This window comes from Acanthochromis polyacanthus, chromosome 18 (genome assembly GCF_021347895.1).
Source record: "Acanthochromis polyacanthus isolate Apoly-LR-REF ecotype Palm Island chromosome 18, KAUST_Apoly_ChrSc, whole genome shotgun sequence".
Taxonomy (NCBI): Eukaryota; Metazoa; Chordata; class Actinopteri; family Pomacentridae; genus Acanthochromis; species Acanthochromis polyacanthus.
Genome location: NC_067130.1, coordinates 10,005,349 through 10,022,915, shown reverse-complemented (window position 1 = coordinate 10,022,915; position 17,567 = coordinate 10,005,349). Strand labels below are relative to the sequence as shown.

The 17,567-nt window shown below is 39.9% G+C and overlaps 1 protein-coding gene across 1 annotated transcript in view; it reads left to right on the top strand.

Moving 5' to 3' along the window:
* The window catches only part of LOC110959713 (astrotactin-2-like), a 286,904-nt gene that overhangs the window by 108,575 nt on the left and 160,762 nt on the right, over positions 1-17,567 (top strand). Inside the window, exon 4 of the mRNA XM_051938273.1 lies at positions 1,253-1,402. Within this exon, the coding sequence (XP_051794233.1) occupies positions 1,253-1,402 (150 nt within the window). The remainder of the gene's footprint in view (positions 1-1,252; positions 1,403-17,567) is intronic.

Genomic DNA, 17,567 nt, shown 5'->3' with positions numbered 1-17,567 from the left:
GATTGTTGAAGAACAGAGAACTTCCAAATTGTGCTACTTTCATGCTGATTACAAATCTTTTCATCAAAATAAGGTTCTCCACATGAATTGAATGCATCTTTAGATATAAAATAACAATACAACTGTATCCAAACTGTCTGACAATGCTAAACATCTGCTTATCTGTAGATATAGCAATTTACCAGAGCATCATGAATTACTGACAAGCAGGCTATGCTAGCTGCTAGCTAGGGGGCTGTGCAGAAGGAAGCCTCTAGTCTCCCCACTTAGTTACTGTAGTGCATGCGTCTTACAGTTGTGTGACTAAACATTACTGCAAAAGATGAAAGAAGGCGATCTAATGTAAGATTTACCAAAGTGGAAACCAAGTGATTTTAATCTACATGGGCTATTATCCAGCTTCAAAGCTTGCTATGCGCGGAGCTTGCATTTTAAAGGTCAGTATGGCAGTCGATCATGTTCATTTAATTGCAGGAAGCCATAATAGTGATTAATATTCAATTAATTGTGCAGCCCCACTATTACCTACAGACAAATCATTCCTCCTTGCACAGATTGGAGGTCTGATTGGAAGCCATATCTCATACAGTAATGTGTGTTAACGTGGAGGAGCGATAGGCTACATTAGGGTACATACACATATTTGAATATCATTATCTTTATCAGATATCTCAGTGTGTGTCAGACACAATAAGGGGAGAATATTCTCTGTGCTCCTGATTAGTCTTTATACTGGCATAAATGAGGCAGAACAGGTCAATTCCCTGTCCTTGTGAAGTCAATCTGTAAGGAGAAGGAGGCAAACCCTTGTCTGTGCTTTGCCTTCTTTCTCCATTCTCCGTTGTTTTGGAGTCATTCATCAGGAAGAGTGAGACTGAGCCATCAGGGGAAGCGTTGGCAGAATCCCTGTAGAGATGAGGCAATACTGAACTGATGGAATCATCTAAAGGCCAGAAAAAAAAATTGGATTGGAGATATAAGACAGTCCTGTGTTTTTTTTTTGTTTTGTTTTTTTACTTTGTCTAAATGGGACAGCCTAGTGGCACATGATGCATATCACATTCCAATCTTTTATCCTCCCTACAGAAAAGATAAAACCTCACTATTTTTGAATGCTTGCCTTTTTGTATTTGTGTACGCATTTTTACAGTATCTCGAGTGTCTGTCAGTCTCTGCAGAATGATTTTTTACTCTTAAGACTTGTGACACGGCTGCCATTTTCACTTTGCATCTCTTTTTTTTCCCCCCCTAGCCATTGACCCAAACACAGAATCAGTAGAGGATTTGATGCAGAGGTTCCAGGATGGTTTCCGTGTTCCGACGCCAACAGACATGTCTCACTACCAGCATGTCATGCACAGCTCATCGACAGGCCGCCGGAGGGTCCCCAGCCACACCAGAGGTAGGACAAAAGGTCATTCGAAAGTTTATAGTTTGGTTGACGGGACCTTGCTAAGAAGATTATTCATCATATTTGCATCTTCTCCTTCAATTTACTATAAATGCACTGAACAATATGTTCTAACTTTCAGGACTTGGTGTTAATTTTACGGCTCGGGCAGGGATATTTGATGATGTTTCTATTCATTTATTGCTCATTTAGCAGGAGCAATGCACAATATATGCATACATTGTGCCAGATATATAGCTAAAACCTCATTTTCATCAGCAGTCCCTCGGGTGAAAATTTTTCAGTCCGCTTCATGTAATGTGCAAATTCATAGAAGCCTTTTCTGTTTTAGAATGTCACAGCTAGAAATCATGTTATGACTTGCTTTTAATAAAGCACTGCACTGGAATACCAATTTACATTATTCTTTACATCAGTGTCAGGTGTTATCCAAAGAATAGTGCTGTAGGTTATTAATGCATTAAGCTGCCCAGTTTCCTCTGTTTTCAGTACATTTGCTTCAGCATGTCAGATATTCTAAATTCACATCTATGGGTAGTTTGCATGTTCCCGTTCGCTTGACCTGCGTACTTTTATGATAAGGACGAAACAGATGCCGACAAATGTAAGCAAACTCTGTGACCTCTAGATGACTGTGTTAAACACTGAATCCCTGTGGCTCTGCAGGAGAATTGATGATGTGCTTGATGATATTTCACAGTTCATTTTCGCTTCAGTTTAGTTCAGTTGCCTTCAAGTATTTATGACTCCAAATCATAAATCCTTGAAAGAAATGAATTATAAATGCTTTTCGTATTTCATATCCCGTTTGATATCTGTGAAACGTGTTAATATGTAGACTGTTTGTTTTACATCATGGAACTGATGTAGACACCAGGGTCGAGGCAAATGAGGAACAGTGTAGACAGTAAATGTTATTTTAGTCAGACTGATGGTTTGTAGTGTGAACAGCAATCTATTTGCACATTCATCACTCTGGCTCTCAATTTGCATGTATATGTCAGGGTAGAGACTGCGATTTGGTAGAATTGGAGTTTCTACCAGTAGAGATTGCGATTGGAGTCTCTACCAATAGAGTTTGCAATTGTAATCTCTACCAGTAGAGATGGAACTTTAAATCTGACCCCTGCCCTGACCCCTGCCCCTAACCTTAACTAACCCTGACCTTTAAATCTAACCCCTGCCCTGACCCCTGACCCTAACCTTAAAAGTCTAACCTTAGCCCTGACAAATCTCTACTGGTTGGATTGGAGTTTCTACTGGTAGAGACTCCAATCGCAATCTCTACTGGTAGAAACTCCAATTCTACCAAATCGCAGTCTCTACCCTGACATATATATCCCTATATGTAACCTATAGCACAGTATTGTATTTATCTACTTATATTAAGTGCATAAAAAGTAGGATCAGTGCTGTAAAAATCCCTTAAATTCAAAACTTAAAGAATACTCCTTGACATTGCACATTTTAACAGGATGCTCTTCATACATTCCTTTGCAATGTAGTGTTTATATTTGTTTTTATTATAATTGCTGTCAGCTTACTGACTTGTTTGGCTTTCTGTTTGATTAAATATCATTTGGAAGCACAGTTTCACCCCTGTGGAAAATATTCTTGGTCTGATTTTGGAGACGTGACACTGGTGATACCGACTATAAATACAGCTCATTACCAGTAACATTCTCAGTAAATTTAATCTCACATGTTGTATAAAACAAAACTCAGCCCATGTCACTGGTCAGGTCATTATGAACAGACAGATATTACCATTAAAATGAGACATTAGCCACGCTGAGTTTACCTACCCTTGGCAGAGTGGCTTGCGCTCGTTTTTGATCACTGTCATCTGCTGCTATGGGATGCAAAATACCACACTGAAAAGTTTTGCATATTATGCATACTTATGTAGCAATTATAAATCTCTCTACTCACATAGCCTGTGGTTGAGATAGTTTATATTCTTGATAATGAACACTTCAGCTTGGCTTGTCTTATGTGCTGTTGTTAAGGATTATCTTATGTCAACACTTAGAGCAAAGCGTGCTGCTGCCATTAAATCGACGCACGCCTCAAAAGTGTGAAGGACATCACTGGGAGATATCCTCACTGAGGTCAACAGTCTCCTTTGAGGGTCTATAATTAGAGTAGAGAGAGGGTGTCCTGAGTGTTAAAAGTGTTGGCCAGCACTACAAATGTGATAATGGGACAAACACTTAACATAAGCAGTAAACTCTGCTAGTTAGAGTGAGGTTAAAGGGAAAAGTTAATTGGTCAGACCTGAAAGGTTAGTGGCTCATAAAGGACATTAATGCATTGCAAATTCCTTAAGAAGTGCACCAGACAGAAGCCAAAAGAAAAGTGGTTAAATGGAGGCTTTTTTCTTTCCATATTGCTCAACTCTTTATTTGTCCAAAAGCTCCAATTTCCTTGCAGTTTCTCTTACTCCCAGTGCATATTGCATGTTTACACATGTGGCGGTTGAGAAACGGATTAAGCTGTAGTTCTGTTGCAAGGGACTGCAAGTTTTTCCTCTTTATTGTCTCCATCCACCAGCTTTGGATGTGTAACATGGGCACACAAATGTATTACAGGAATGTGGCTCAGTTGTTCAATAAGACAGGAATCGGTATCATGCAGATGTGACACAGAAGACATCATCTGTGCAGTTTTATGAGGCTGATTTGCTGGAATAATGGGACTGGCATACATAGCAGGACCCACTGATTTGATTGTTATCTCACATGAAATAGAGGAGGTCGTAACCAATTTCAGAACGCATACTTTTTAAAAAAATAGGATCTACATGGACAAATATATGAGCAAAAATAAGAGCTACTTCAAATAATCTTATTTTTTCCAGCCATACTTGATAGAGGTTGAGTGCAGAATTCTCAGCCAGGATAGATTAGGTATGTGCCCCGGTTCCAAAAGCATTTGCAGGCTCAGATGATTTTAATTTCATTTTAAATCTATGGACAAGGATCATCTTATCTCCAGTATACCTTTGGAGCCCTGAGCCAGATCTAACATTTTGCCTACTCAGAGAAAAAAAAACAAAAAAACAGAGCACACAGTCTCACAGTTTTTCTTAGTGAAATTCTAGGATGATGCTATTATCAGCATAGTCAGTTTTTAGTGCCATGCTGATGATGATGATGTGCAGCTTCAGGGAGTTAACACACCACTATGGGGAAACGCAGGCAGCTGGCTGGTCGGGACACGACGCAAACTATTGTCGTCCACAGTATCTGAGTGGGAGGAGAAACAGTAGGTATTGTAAGAATGTGATGCGTGGGGCATCAACATCCAGCAGAACAATTTTCAGAAAATGCACATTCCTTTATTTGTAGCTTGAGAGATTTAGGAGAAAGCAAGCCACTAATCGCCAATCGCTGAGCCTGAGGGCTGTCTGAATTTTCCCTAAATCTGCATGCGAGTGAGAGCATAGAGTGTAGAGAAAGCCTGGGTGTTTGGTAAAGCTGGGTGTAGTGAACTAGCAAAAGTACCTTAGTTAACCCGATGCACAGCTCTATTACAAAACCTGTAACTGAGTATCTTTGTGTCTGCTCAGCGAAACCCTGCAGTTGTTCATCTACTCTTCTCCTGCTGTCCACACGCCTGCATATTGAAATTTTGCTTTGTGGCAGCATTCCCTACCTCCCTGTCAGCATATATTGCCCTAGTTTCTCATAGCACCATCTCATACCTGAACTCTCAGGAAATGTTAGCTCATGCGTAGATTTTCTTGCGATACAATCTCTTTCATTTTACTCTTTTTCCATCTTGCCAGTCGCCACTTATCTGGAGGATATTTTGCGAAGATGTCGGAATTCTAATAGGAGTAAATTGAAAGCAGTTTGAAATAATCATTACATAATGGGTACAATAAGTCAAACCTCCCTCATTTTAGCCAGATCTCAGACGGATATAGATGCATTTATTTCTTTAAATAGTAATCTAACACATCCATCCATCCATTCATCCATTATCTATACACTGCTTAATCCTCATTAGGGTTGCTGGGGGCATGAAGTCTATCCCAGGTGACTCAGGGCAAAGGCAGTGGACACCCTGGACAGGTTACAAGTCTATCGCAAAGGCTACACATAGAGACAAACAAGCACACTCACATTCACACCTGCGGACAATTACCAATTAACCTCAGCATGTTTTTGGACTGTGGGAAGAAGCCAGAGTACCTACATGCATAGGAAGAACATGTGAACTCCACACAGAAAGATCTTAAGCCCAAGCTGAGACGGAAACCAGGGATCTTCTAGCTGCAAGGCTAACCAGTGAACCACTGTGCAACCAGTGATCTGACCTATGTAAGTGAAATTTCACTGCTGGTGGTGGCAGAAAAAATAATGAGCAAAGCATCCAGCTAACTTGTATCGATGGACACGTTTGTGTTGCTTACAGGCCTGATAAAAAAAAAGCCTTAGCTTGTTATCCAGAAACTGAAGTCTGCTCCATGTAGTACATTGCTATAACTTCTGCTTTTTGGGGAGGTTTTTAGAGCATTATTGCCATCTTTTTGACAGCGTCCCACGCAGATCAACATGTGGCAAGTGAACAAGCAAATTCCTGTCACTGGGAACATTGCCACATATGGACAACACAGTAGCTGTGATGCCAGCACTGGGCTGTGATACTGAGGCTGCTCAGTTTTTGAGGAGCGTTTTCGGGAAGAAAGGAGAGGTAACTGAACTGCCCAATCAATTGATCTCTTTCCTGCCTGAGAGAAGTTGTTTCAATCTGCTGTCGAAATTTGTGTGTCCTCTCTCTCATGCTATGCGGAGTTAGAGAAGTTGGTTTTCATGCTGTGCTCTATGTGGAGTGCACTATTGCAATGAGATAGGATGGCTAAATAAGCCTTTTTTATTTTTTTATTTTTTTTTTTTACTGCTGCAACCCTCTGGATATGCCTTATCTGGATATGGCTTACAAGCACTGGATCTAATGATCTGGAATTGAAGTGCTGTGAGCTGCTGCTTCCCTCCAAAGGGAGTCTGATTGGCTGTGGGGCTGTTTTCGTGTCGCCTCAGTCAAACCTGGAGTTTGCAAGAAAGTGTTATTGTTTAAGACACAGATTTATTAGTTTTGTACTGGCTGCAAACATCTTTGGGGGAAAAAAGGGAGCCGCTCTATCCTCTAACATGGATAAAGATCTGGATTTGATGCATAATATTCTGTGACAAGGCTATTTAAAGCCCTACAGGATGATGCTTGTGTTTGTAAAACTAGGATTACCATGTGTAGCCTTCATTGTTCCACTGTAGACTGCATTAAAGAAAAATTTGGAAGTCACAATGCAGGGTGTTCTTTTTTTTTTTTGTCAAATATTAAGATTTGTCCTTAAAAACGTACTCCCCTATTTGCATTCACTGCTGTGCATTCTATTCCCCGCTGTGGTGTTAATGCATTTCCATGTGCTGGCTGGAAGCGCTGGTAGTGTTTTGATGTGTCACAACGAATACTTTGGCTCATTACGATGAGGATAACCTTATGGTTATTATCTAGGTTTTCTCCTGTTTAATTGATGCTTTGAAGTCGTACATGAAAGAAGTTGTGCGCTGCCTTGTGTGTGTGTGTGTGTGTGTGTGTGTGTGTGTGTGTGTGTGTGTGTGTGTGTGTGTGTGTGTGTGTGTGTGTGTGTGTGTGTGTGTGTGTGTGTGTGTGTGTGTGTGTGTGTGTGTGTGTGTGTGTGTGTGTGTGTGCGTTTGTGTTCTGTGGTTGTTGAGTTCATTCTGTGCTCAGCTCCACTTTCAGCAGTCTTCAATCTTCGCTGCAGACAAAACACAGTGATTACAGCTGTGGGTCTGCAGCCCCAGGGCTTCTCCACAACAGACCATGCAGCTGATCTACTGTCAAGTCAGAGCAGTGTGTGTGCGTCTCGTGCGTGAAAGTCCCAAAAACGACTGAATCTAAATAGACAGGGAGAGATCACACTATTATCTGTCAACCCATATCACCAAGTTTCTTTTCTCTAATTAATCCTCTATTCATATCATGGATAGTCATTTAGTCATTGTCTGTTCAGTCAAATTATTTATAAGGCTCATTAAATGCATTTTTATACAGAATTTTGCAGCATTAATCTCCAGATTAAAGTAAACAGTAAATCCATTTAAAAAGTCCCTGTGTGATGAGGAGCCCAGAAAATGGCAGTCAGTTTAGTGGTATTATGAATAAATATATTTAAGAGGTTGGACAACCTTCTAACTACATCTGTGGTCTGTTTCATGTCCAGAACAAGTTAAGGAAGATGCACCACATAATACACAGCTTACTATACATAACCAGATTTAAAACTGTAGTCAGTGTAGTCGGCTCATATACAGTAACTAAACCCTACAGATAGAGCAATTATCTGCCTTGGCTGATATTTGGCCTCTTTCCAATTATCGATACTGGTGTTTTTATTGACCAGTTATTGATATATAAAATCCACTACTTCAGGTCTGATGCAGCCTCCTCTCTCTGTCTGTTTCACTCTGTGGTCTCACAAAGGTCTATCAAGCAGAGACTGCAAAGACAAAACAAGAATCATAAGCTGTTGCCACAAACCAGGAAATGAGCTTCTCTCACAGTGGCGAAGGCTGCGCTAACGGCTAGCAGCTAAGTTAGAGCATCGTCACAAACTACCCTGAAACAGAGTCCAGAAAACAATAATGAGCAATGCTTTAAGATCTGGGCCTTAATGGGCAATAAAAAAATGCTGCAACAGTGGAAAATTGAGAAAATAAAATAACAATGGATATAAGTGCAAGACACAAACTGATCAATCTCAGTTGATCCCACATAAACAGACCAGAGTGCCCTAAATTAGTCACTTCGTTTCTATTTTTCATATTCCATTACAGTCACCATTATTAGTGAGGAAGCCTAGTGAGGGACAGGTTATTTGCTATCAAATGCTGTTAAACATTACATTTAACATATATCAGTTCCAAATATCGATTATCAGTCTTTCTTGATGCCCAATAGTGTGCGTCGGCCTTAAAATACCCGGATCAGTCAATCCCTACTAAACACACTGTTGTAAGAAATTATGTCAGTATTCCAGATGCTTCCAAGCCTAACTAATATTCATTTTCATTTTTCTTAAACCTACGCAAAATCATCAGAGCATGATATTATCTCACTGCAGAAAAGAAACAACCTGTTTTTTTTCTCCTTTTTAAAATAATTTTGCAGTGATGTAACAAAAACATATGGGTGCAACACCAGCTAATTACTGCAGTTGGGCATAATGCGATTTTTCATACAGTTTAACTCAGATCATCACACGTCTTTTCTCTTCAGCTCAACTCCAATGGTGCATTATTCTCTGTTGTTATGTCTGCTGTGCTGAGCAACCCCTCTTTTACTAGGTTGGTCTCTCTCGCCTGTTGTTGACCAGTACCCCTCCTCCATCTCCTCTAGATAACATACATACGAACCCAAAAGACTAATAATTTCTTTGACAAGCTAGCAATTAGCTGTCTTTTTTTCTTTCTCTATTTTTCTTCCCCTGGAGAACCACCCTATGTTTAATCCACAATTATCTGCTACTTCAAGCACGCTGCACTATCTGACCAAACCCTCCATCTCCACTCACCATATGCCTGCTCACCAGAGCTCTGCTGTATGCATCGGCGTCCACAGCATCCAGCTGCATCACGCTTTTGGGCCAACACAGCTGCCAGAGATGATCCGCTGCCATTCCAGTTACTGTGTTTGTATGTGTGTGTTTGGGTTTTCTTAGTTTTGCCAGACCAGCTCTTGAAGCATGAAATTAATTTGGGAATGTATGGGCAAGTCAAGTCGACTTTTATTTATATAAACAACAAAAGTTGACCCAAAGTGCGTTCCGTTGGAGGCAGATGGATTAACAATACGAGTATAAATGCTTGTAATTATTGACAACTGGCTTGAATTTTGTTTTTAATTATGCATTTCAGCAGTTATTGACTTTGTCTTAACAAATATGCAACAAAACATTTTCTTTGTGTGTTTGTAATTAGAGAGCGAGCGAAGGGAAGGAGAAGCAGGGGAGACAGTGGTCTCATTTGGACTCATTTACATGAAAACAACACTACAGTCTCCCCTAAAAAACAAATGCTTGATGCCTGTGTGCAGAAGCAGTCTGCTGCACTTAAGCCTCCTTCCCAAGCAACATAGTTGAAGCTCAGTGGAGAGTGGAGCAATTTCGCTCAGTTAATGATGAGGAACAATATTTATTAGTTTACTCAGAGAAGTGTGGAAGAGATTGAAAATGGTGTGTCATGCCTCTCCTGTCTGGCTGGGTGGAGCTCTGAGAGCAGCTGGTGAAGTGGCTGTTTGCTTCTCTAAAGCCATTGTGGCGACGTTGGGGCCGACTGGGCCTGATCTGCCGCTGTGTCTGACGTAAACCGCTGTCCTTTTGTCATTTCATGCACATACTTCTTTATATTTCACAGCTGGAAATACTCCCTCTGTGATTGTAACCCGTAGTGAACGCTCATCTATCAAATGCCGTTCATGTCTGCATTGAAGTCCCGTGGCCCACCTTTGACTATAATCTGCTGGTGCCGTAGATTCGTCCTAACCACACTCTTTGATACTTGGACTCAAAGAGTTTGGAGATATTCTTTGATGTTGCCTACAGCGGTAGCATCAATATTCAGGATGCAGGCGGACTTGGGATATGAGGATTTTCTTTATTATATGTGTTAGTATTTTAGTATTGAAAGGACATTGCTGCAGGTGATTTAGTAAAATAAAGTTTATGTATAATTTAGGGGCTCAGCCAGAAAATAAACAGCACAGGAATAGGAAGCAGGAACACAAATTACCTTAAGTGGTATTGAAATAGTCACCTGGCTGATACCATATGTGCACAACAAAAAGTCCATTGCTTGTGATCAGTTTCAGGTGCTGCTTGCTATTGCTGCTCCCCATTTCAGTGAAACCTAATATAAAATATAAAAATAAGTAAATGGAATAGTATTTAGACTTCAATTTTGGCTTTTAAACCCGCTCTACCATTTGGGAAGGTAGCTCTAATTTGCAGCTGCCTTCTTATTTTAAGATGAGCTTTTAATATTGTATTTTATCAGGCCCTAGTTGTGAATTACTTGTTACTGGAGCTACATTACACTGACCTGTACTTGTGATGTAGACTTTAGCAGACTGTCCTTAATCTCGTTCCACTATTTTTTCCGCCTTTTAAATATGGAGCAAAGTAACTGTGGAGGCTGAGGATCAGGGCCCTATTTCCTGAAAACGATCGATCACAAAAGATTTGTAATAGTATTTCTAAAAGCTCAGACTGTTGCTAAATGCACACTTTTATTTTAATTTTTTTAAAGAAGGGCTGTGTAATAAAATCAAAGTTGCTAAATGCAAACAATAAAAAGCCAGGCAGTAAATGTCTGCGGCTTTACCTTGCTGCTATGTATAATTCATGTTACCGGGTGAAAGTCAGTATAGGAAAGTCAGCTATGATTAATGTGGTTGCTGTTAGAGGCGGATGTAACTCTCACATTAAACCTAAAATAAAGCAGTGGCAGTTCAGATTTCATGAATATGCAGCTTACGTACAGTGAATGTCATCCTTTCATGGGTTTTTGTATTAGACCTGCTGCATTAAAGCATTTCACAAACAAGTTGAAACACAGGACCAGGAAATAGACCACTAAGCTATGAACATCAGTGTTCTAAAAATCCCTGTATGGCTGTTGGTTTAACCCCCAAACAATCTTGCTGCATCAAAGTTTTTCCATTAAAATGTTCCCTTTCCAAATTAAACATGCTTAGATGTAACTCTACAGCTATCCTTTTCTAGAGTTTGCAGATCTGTGAAGCCCCTGCCTCTGATTCCTTAGGTTTGTTACATAGATTTGTCACATTTTGAGGTAGAAATGCTCAGCTAAGAAACTGACAGCTTATTTTGCTGGCAATGTGTCATCCAGTACATAATAAACACTATATCTTGACATGGTTACAACTCTATTTCTATCAGAGGGAGTCTTTAATATACACCTTCGGAAATCATAAATGAATATAATCCATAAAGACTTACATTGACAATGTTTTCTGAAAGTTTTTTCAGTGTTTTTCTATAGAAAAGTGCAACTTCTAGGCCGGTGAAGGTTTGTAAGATGAAATTACTGCCATTTTAGCCTTCAGATGCTTTTAGTAAACGCGCCTGAGAATCATTGCTCACAAACTGTAAAATTAAGCCTCAGCTCATGGAGTTGGAGCTGCAGTGGAAACACTTTTTTTTTGTATTTTTTTGTCCCCCACGTTACAGCTGGTTGATATCTGGTTAGAAAACAGCTTACAGCCAAGCACCAGGGGCTTGGATCTGAAATTACCCTTAACAGCCTGTCACACCTTTTCAGGAATCGTGTGTCTAAAGATCCCAGTGTTCTCCTTGCACGTTTGCTTATTAGATCCAAATTGGCAAGTTTGCTCTTGATGCAGGTGACATGCAATAAAAAAATCTAGATATGAGTGCACAAACCGTGAACCCACTTGAGTGCCAGAGCCAAGTGGGGCCTTGTTAAGCCTCCCACCTCTTCAAGTCCTTTTTCTTCCTTTTAACAGGTAGCATCTCATAAATTTAGGCTGTAAAATGTGTCAGCGGCGCTTATACTGCGATGCCCTCTGTAATAACTTTTCAGCATGCCGAGGTTGTTTATGTGTAATGGGACTGTGTGTGTGTGCAGAGTAAGACAGCACTGACTGGGATTATTTTTGATAAGCAAACAGTTCAGCAGGGGGCTGAGCCATAAGAGGGAAATGAATGAGAGACATATAGAGACAAGAAGAGTCAGACCACCATTACATACCTGTGTGCAGTTCTGGCTTAAAAACATCGACAGGGTGAGACTGACACAAAGCAGAAAATAAATCATAGATTCAACCTCCTGGATTCCCTTCGTCGTCTCTGATTTCCTGATTTCCAGTGTTGAAGCCCTTTGCTTGCTGCAGCATGGTTGGATGGAGTGCCTCAGGCCTTCCTTCCCTCCTGATCCTGACCCTGACAGTCTGTGCTTGTGATTTTTTTTCCTTGCTTTCACCAGAACAAAGCCATATTTCTGCGATCATTCTGTCTCACATCAATATACGTTTCTTTACAATAACCACGATCCAAGTCAGTATTCCAGTGATTAAAGTACAGCAGTGCAAACTCATATCTGCTCACATAAATTTTAATGTATTTTTGGGGGGAAATACAACTCAATGAATACGACTTCTCAAATTTGCTCTTGCATCCTCTCACATGCCGGCTTGTGCATTATAAATGGCAAATTTGCATACTTTCACTTGTATGAATGTAGATGCCAGTTTTTATTGAGCCTGAGTTGGAACTATTTAGTTTGCTGGTGTCAGAGAGCCTAACTGCTGAATACAGCTGTGCTTTAATGTGATTACCAGTTGCTGAGCCATGTGGGGACTGGTGTTGCTGTCAGCTTAGTTTACTCACAAACACACAGTCGCAGATGTACATCCCAGGCGCACGGCATCCACCTACAGAAGTAGAAAGTTTAAGCGCGCTAATATTTGGGCGTAGAAGTAATAAGTCAGAGCAATTTGTCTCGCTCAGAGAGCCGCAGAGGTCACGCTGAAGTCACATGAACGCATCTGCATAGAGTTGATGTGAGTACAGACACATGCACACAATATCCAAGAGATCTAGCCCACCTGTCAGCAGTTGCAAATCAGTGATGGTACTGATCCCCCCTCCCCCCTCCCCCCTCCCCCTTCGCAAACACAGCCAAGTTTACCTTGACCTATGAAAGGTCATTCCTCTTATAATTACCACACCTTCACACACCTTTATTGACTCCAACGTCCATATAATTCTATGTGTGATTTTCTGGGAAAGTTACACTTCACCTTGTTGTGTCTCAAAGGAGTGTTTGGTTGGTAGGATTGTTCAAATTAATTCATAGTGTGGCCTTAAAATGCAGCACATGCTCATTATGTACTGTAACTGCATTATACCTGAAGAGTAATGAGGCTACACTTCAAATGTGCAATGCAAATTCAAGCACCTGTGATGAGAAACATCTGCCCGTTGTTTCGGTCTTTTTGATGGAGACAGTGGATTCTGGCAGCTCAGCTTCAAGAATTCTGTTCTGTTGCTAACACACTCACATACATATATATATAGCTGGAGAGTGTGAGAGTCAGTCGCTTCATTTTGATGCAGGGAGATGTATCCTAGGCTGTTTTCTTCTAATATCCTTTCATTTTGCTCGATGAAGCTGCCACCACTCGCAGTGCCATGTCTTTCCCGTTAAACATTTCATTTGAATGCAACAGTGTTACAAAATAGTGCAAAGAAAAGAAACCCTTAAGTGAAGCCTATCATCCATCTGGATAGATGCAGCAGACTTGGCTTGTGCGGTGATCCACTACATGAAAGAAATCCTCTTCATGCTATTCTTGATAAGTAGCCACATCATAAAGATAACATTAAATTAATCAGAAACACAGTGTAGACATTGTTAACGTGGTAAATGACTATTCTAGCTAGAAACGGCTGATTTTTAATGAAATATCTCCATAGGAGTACAGAGGAACATTTCCAGCAACCATCGCTCCTGTGTTCTAATGCTACATTGTGTTAGCTAATGGTGTTGAAAGACTAATTGATGATTAGAACACTCTTTTGCAGTTATGTTAGCACATGAATAAAAATCTGAGTTTTCATGGAAAACATGAAATTGCCTGGATCACCCCAAACTTTGGAACGATAGCCTAAATATATATATATATATATATATATATATATATATATATATGTACTAAATATAGCTAATGCATGTTTTTCCATACATGGTTGACACATAAAGTGTCTTTGTGACCAGTATATTTTGTTACATCTGTATTATGCTGCACAGAAGGATCTACTTATCTGTTTACTTCAGTGTAACGCAGGCTGCCACCAGTGATTGTCTTTATTAATGATGAATCTGTTCATTATTTCTTGATAAATTAATTACCTGTTCAGCCTATAAAATCAGTGAAAAACATCACAGTTTCTCAGAGCCCAAGGTGGGAAGTTATTCTCTCGTGTGTGTGTTTGTTTTTAACCAGCAATCCAATTACCGTTTTACTGGGGGGAAAAAATGACAGAAACAATTTATTGATTTGAAAAGTGTTTCCAATTGCATTTCTGTTAACCTGTGAATGGATAATCAATAGATAGTTTCTGCTCTGTGAAACTGTCTGATACCGTAATGTTGGAATTCTAACAATGCAGTGTCAAAGCTGACACGTCCTGATCTTTGAGGCCCACATGTGTCTCTGACTGATGTGCATAAAGTCATCTGCATAAAATCCGCTTTCCACTTTGGGATTTGTTACTTTGTTGTGGTGAAAGTTCCATCGCGCCCACTCACCAGTGCTATTTTCGAAGGTGGTTGCAGCACAGTTTAACCGAATGTGAGGGTTAGTGTCCTGTCAGTCTTAGCCGCATTTGTCACACCACTATACAGCACTATAAATCCAGAAACAAGTACAAAAGTATGGTATACTATATATGGTAATGTGAAGAGTACTGGAGTTGAATGCAATCTTCCCGCTCGCTCAGTCTTCCTCCATAATTTTCCGAAGTGGATAAGGTTCATTATATTTGCTGGGGCGAGCTGTTTTTTTTTTGTGTTGGTGTAAAGTATATCATAATGCTAGCAGAGTGTGATGTGCCCTCCTCCTATGCGCAAAGATTATTAGCTCTCACTATTCAGATTGAACTCATCACCTCACCTCCCCGCTTTCCCATAACTGTTCATCTCACTAATCATCCTCACAACAGGAAACATTACTTAGTCTCCCTCTTCTCCTTTAAACCCTTTTAACACCAAATCCCATTATTCTTACTTCGCTATATAATTGGGACGTCTCGCCCTCCTTTTTTCCCATGCATTTTTTTTTTGTTTTCATGTGTGTTTATAACTGCTTTTTCTTCTTTTTCTCTCTTCTTATCTCATATTTACGTTCTCACTCTGACTTCTTGCCGTCTCCATGGAATCATTCTTTCATTTCTCAACTTATAAATGAACGTATTAATAATTCAGTTACGATAATTAAGTAATACTCTCTTCATCTCCCACACTTTTATTTCATTTTCCATCCATTTGCAGTAAGAGACTTTCATTGTTCCAGTTTTATTGCTGTTCAATAATACACATGATAATAGATACTAAAGAAACATGTTGTTCTACAATCATGTTTTTTGTACGTTTATATTTCTTATTTCTTTGTGTTTGGATGACAGTGTTCTCACCTAACATGAATCTAATCCTTTCTGTGCCTCAGTATAGAGTTTTATTTTGATGTGTGTTTGCAGTTTACTTCCAAAACGATAAAGTGAGGTGTGATTTTCATTAGCTTGGAGAATATGCTTTTTTTTTTTCTTTTTTTTTTTGTCCCAGAAAAACATGTTGTCGTCATTCTGGAGGAACAGTTTTACTGGCGACAGCAGGTGCCTTTGCCTTATCAAAATGAAGACGTCAATGCAGGTGACTGCGAGGAGACTTTAATGAATAATTCATCACCTCAGCAAAGTAAGATGGAGCACCTTTCTCAAGCGCTGAAAGCAATTGAGATGTAATTACGAGCACTATGTATTTGACTGCAGATAACAGATATTTGTGTTGGGGAGTAAAATCAGTGTGTTAGTCGTATGCACTGTTTGGTGGCAAAACAGATGGAGGCAAAGCAGATGATGAGAAGCGAGGATTTGGCAAAGAGAGGGGTCTGAAATTATGTAATGGACTTCAGGACTGTGAAATGGGAGGTAAAAGTGAGATGGGTATGCCTTCATAATTGAATTTACTCGTACAGTCATGCCAGACTTTATCCGTAGTGTTCGGGGTGTTGATGTTTTCATGGGACTTGGAAGGTGTTACCGCTGAGGTAGAGAAAAGTAAGATCAAAACACAGGAAAATGGACTGACAAAGGAAAAGAAATGTGGTGAAAAAAAGGAAGAAAAGCAGCGAAACAGAAAAGACCGAGGGGCAGATTTCCAGAGTTTTGCACCTTGTTTCAGATGTATTCGGTTGTGTGTTATTTATCAAACCTGTGCCCTAGCCTGGAAGCACAATTCACCTGTCATCCGGATTACACACACACACACACACACACACACACACACACACACACACACACACACACACACACACACACACACACACACACACACACATACACTCACACGTATTCAAGCTGTCAGTGCACCTTCTGTGCGATCGGTGAAATGTTACCCTGTCCTTTTGCACTGTATATTTGAAGGAAGATCATGCAAATGACAGAAAATGCATGTTAGGAGTCGACTCCATGTTCCACCTGATTTCAAAAGCTTAATACAATTTCTGGATGTCTGCAACTCCCAGCGTGCAGCGTGCATTTGTGAAAACCTATCAAAGGAGAGGAAAAAGTGGAGTGTGACCAGCTTTTCTGTGACAGCAGACTGAAGGTTTAAGGGAGTTACACTAAACTTCAAAACAAAGTAACAGAAAAACAGAGCATTAAATGAAAGCAGAAACGAACCATTTTGTAACACCCAACGCAGAGAGTTCAGAGAGTTCTGACTGTGTAGTTATTAAACTTGAAATTGATTTTGATGTTCAGTGAACTGCTAATGCGGTGTGAAAATTGTTCCTTCTTTATAATTCATTTACATTGTAGTGACAGCTTCCTGATATCACTACCCTTTTCTTTTATACATTCTTGTATTTTTTTTTCTTCATTTCGGCTATTTTTTTATAATGAATTCGTGTATTTATCCCAACTGCACTGTTTTTTTAGAAAACTTTTGATGAATAACAATGGATTTGCCGTCTCAGTAAATGTTGTGGAATATTTTTCTCTTCATTAATAAGTGTTCCTGTGTCAGCACAACCATAATGCGATCACTCGTAGAAAGGAGCAAGAAGGCAGTCCAGATCTTTGCTTCCTGAAGGCAATCTAACACAGGTTATATGAGGGCAAATTTTAATGGCGAAATAATATGTGTTGTGCTTCCAAGTGTGTATGTCTGGTCAAAAGTGTTAAGATACATGACCTGTGTGTGTTATAGTGGTGTTTTCATTATTTTTTATGCTCCGTTTTACATTTTAAGGCACTGTATGTTTCTTGGCAGTGTGAAAAGTGCCATACAGAGATAATTATTTT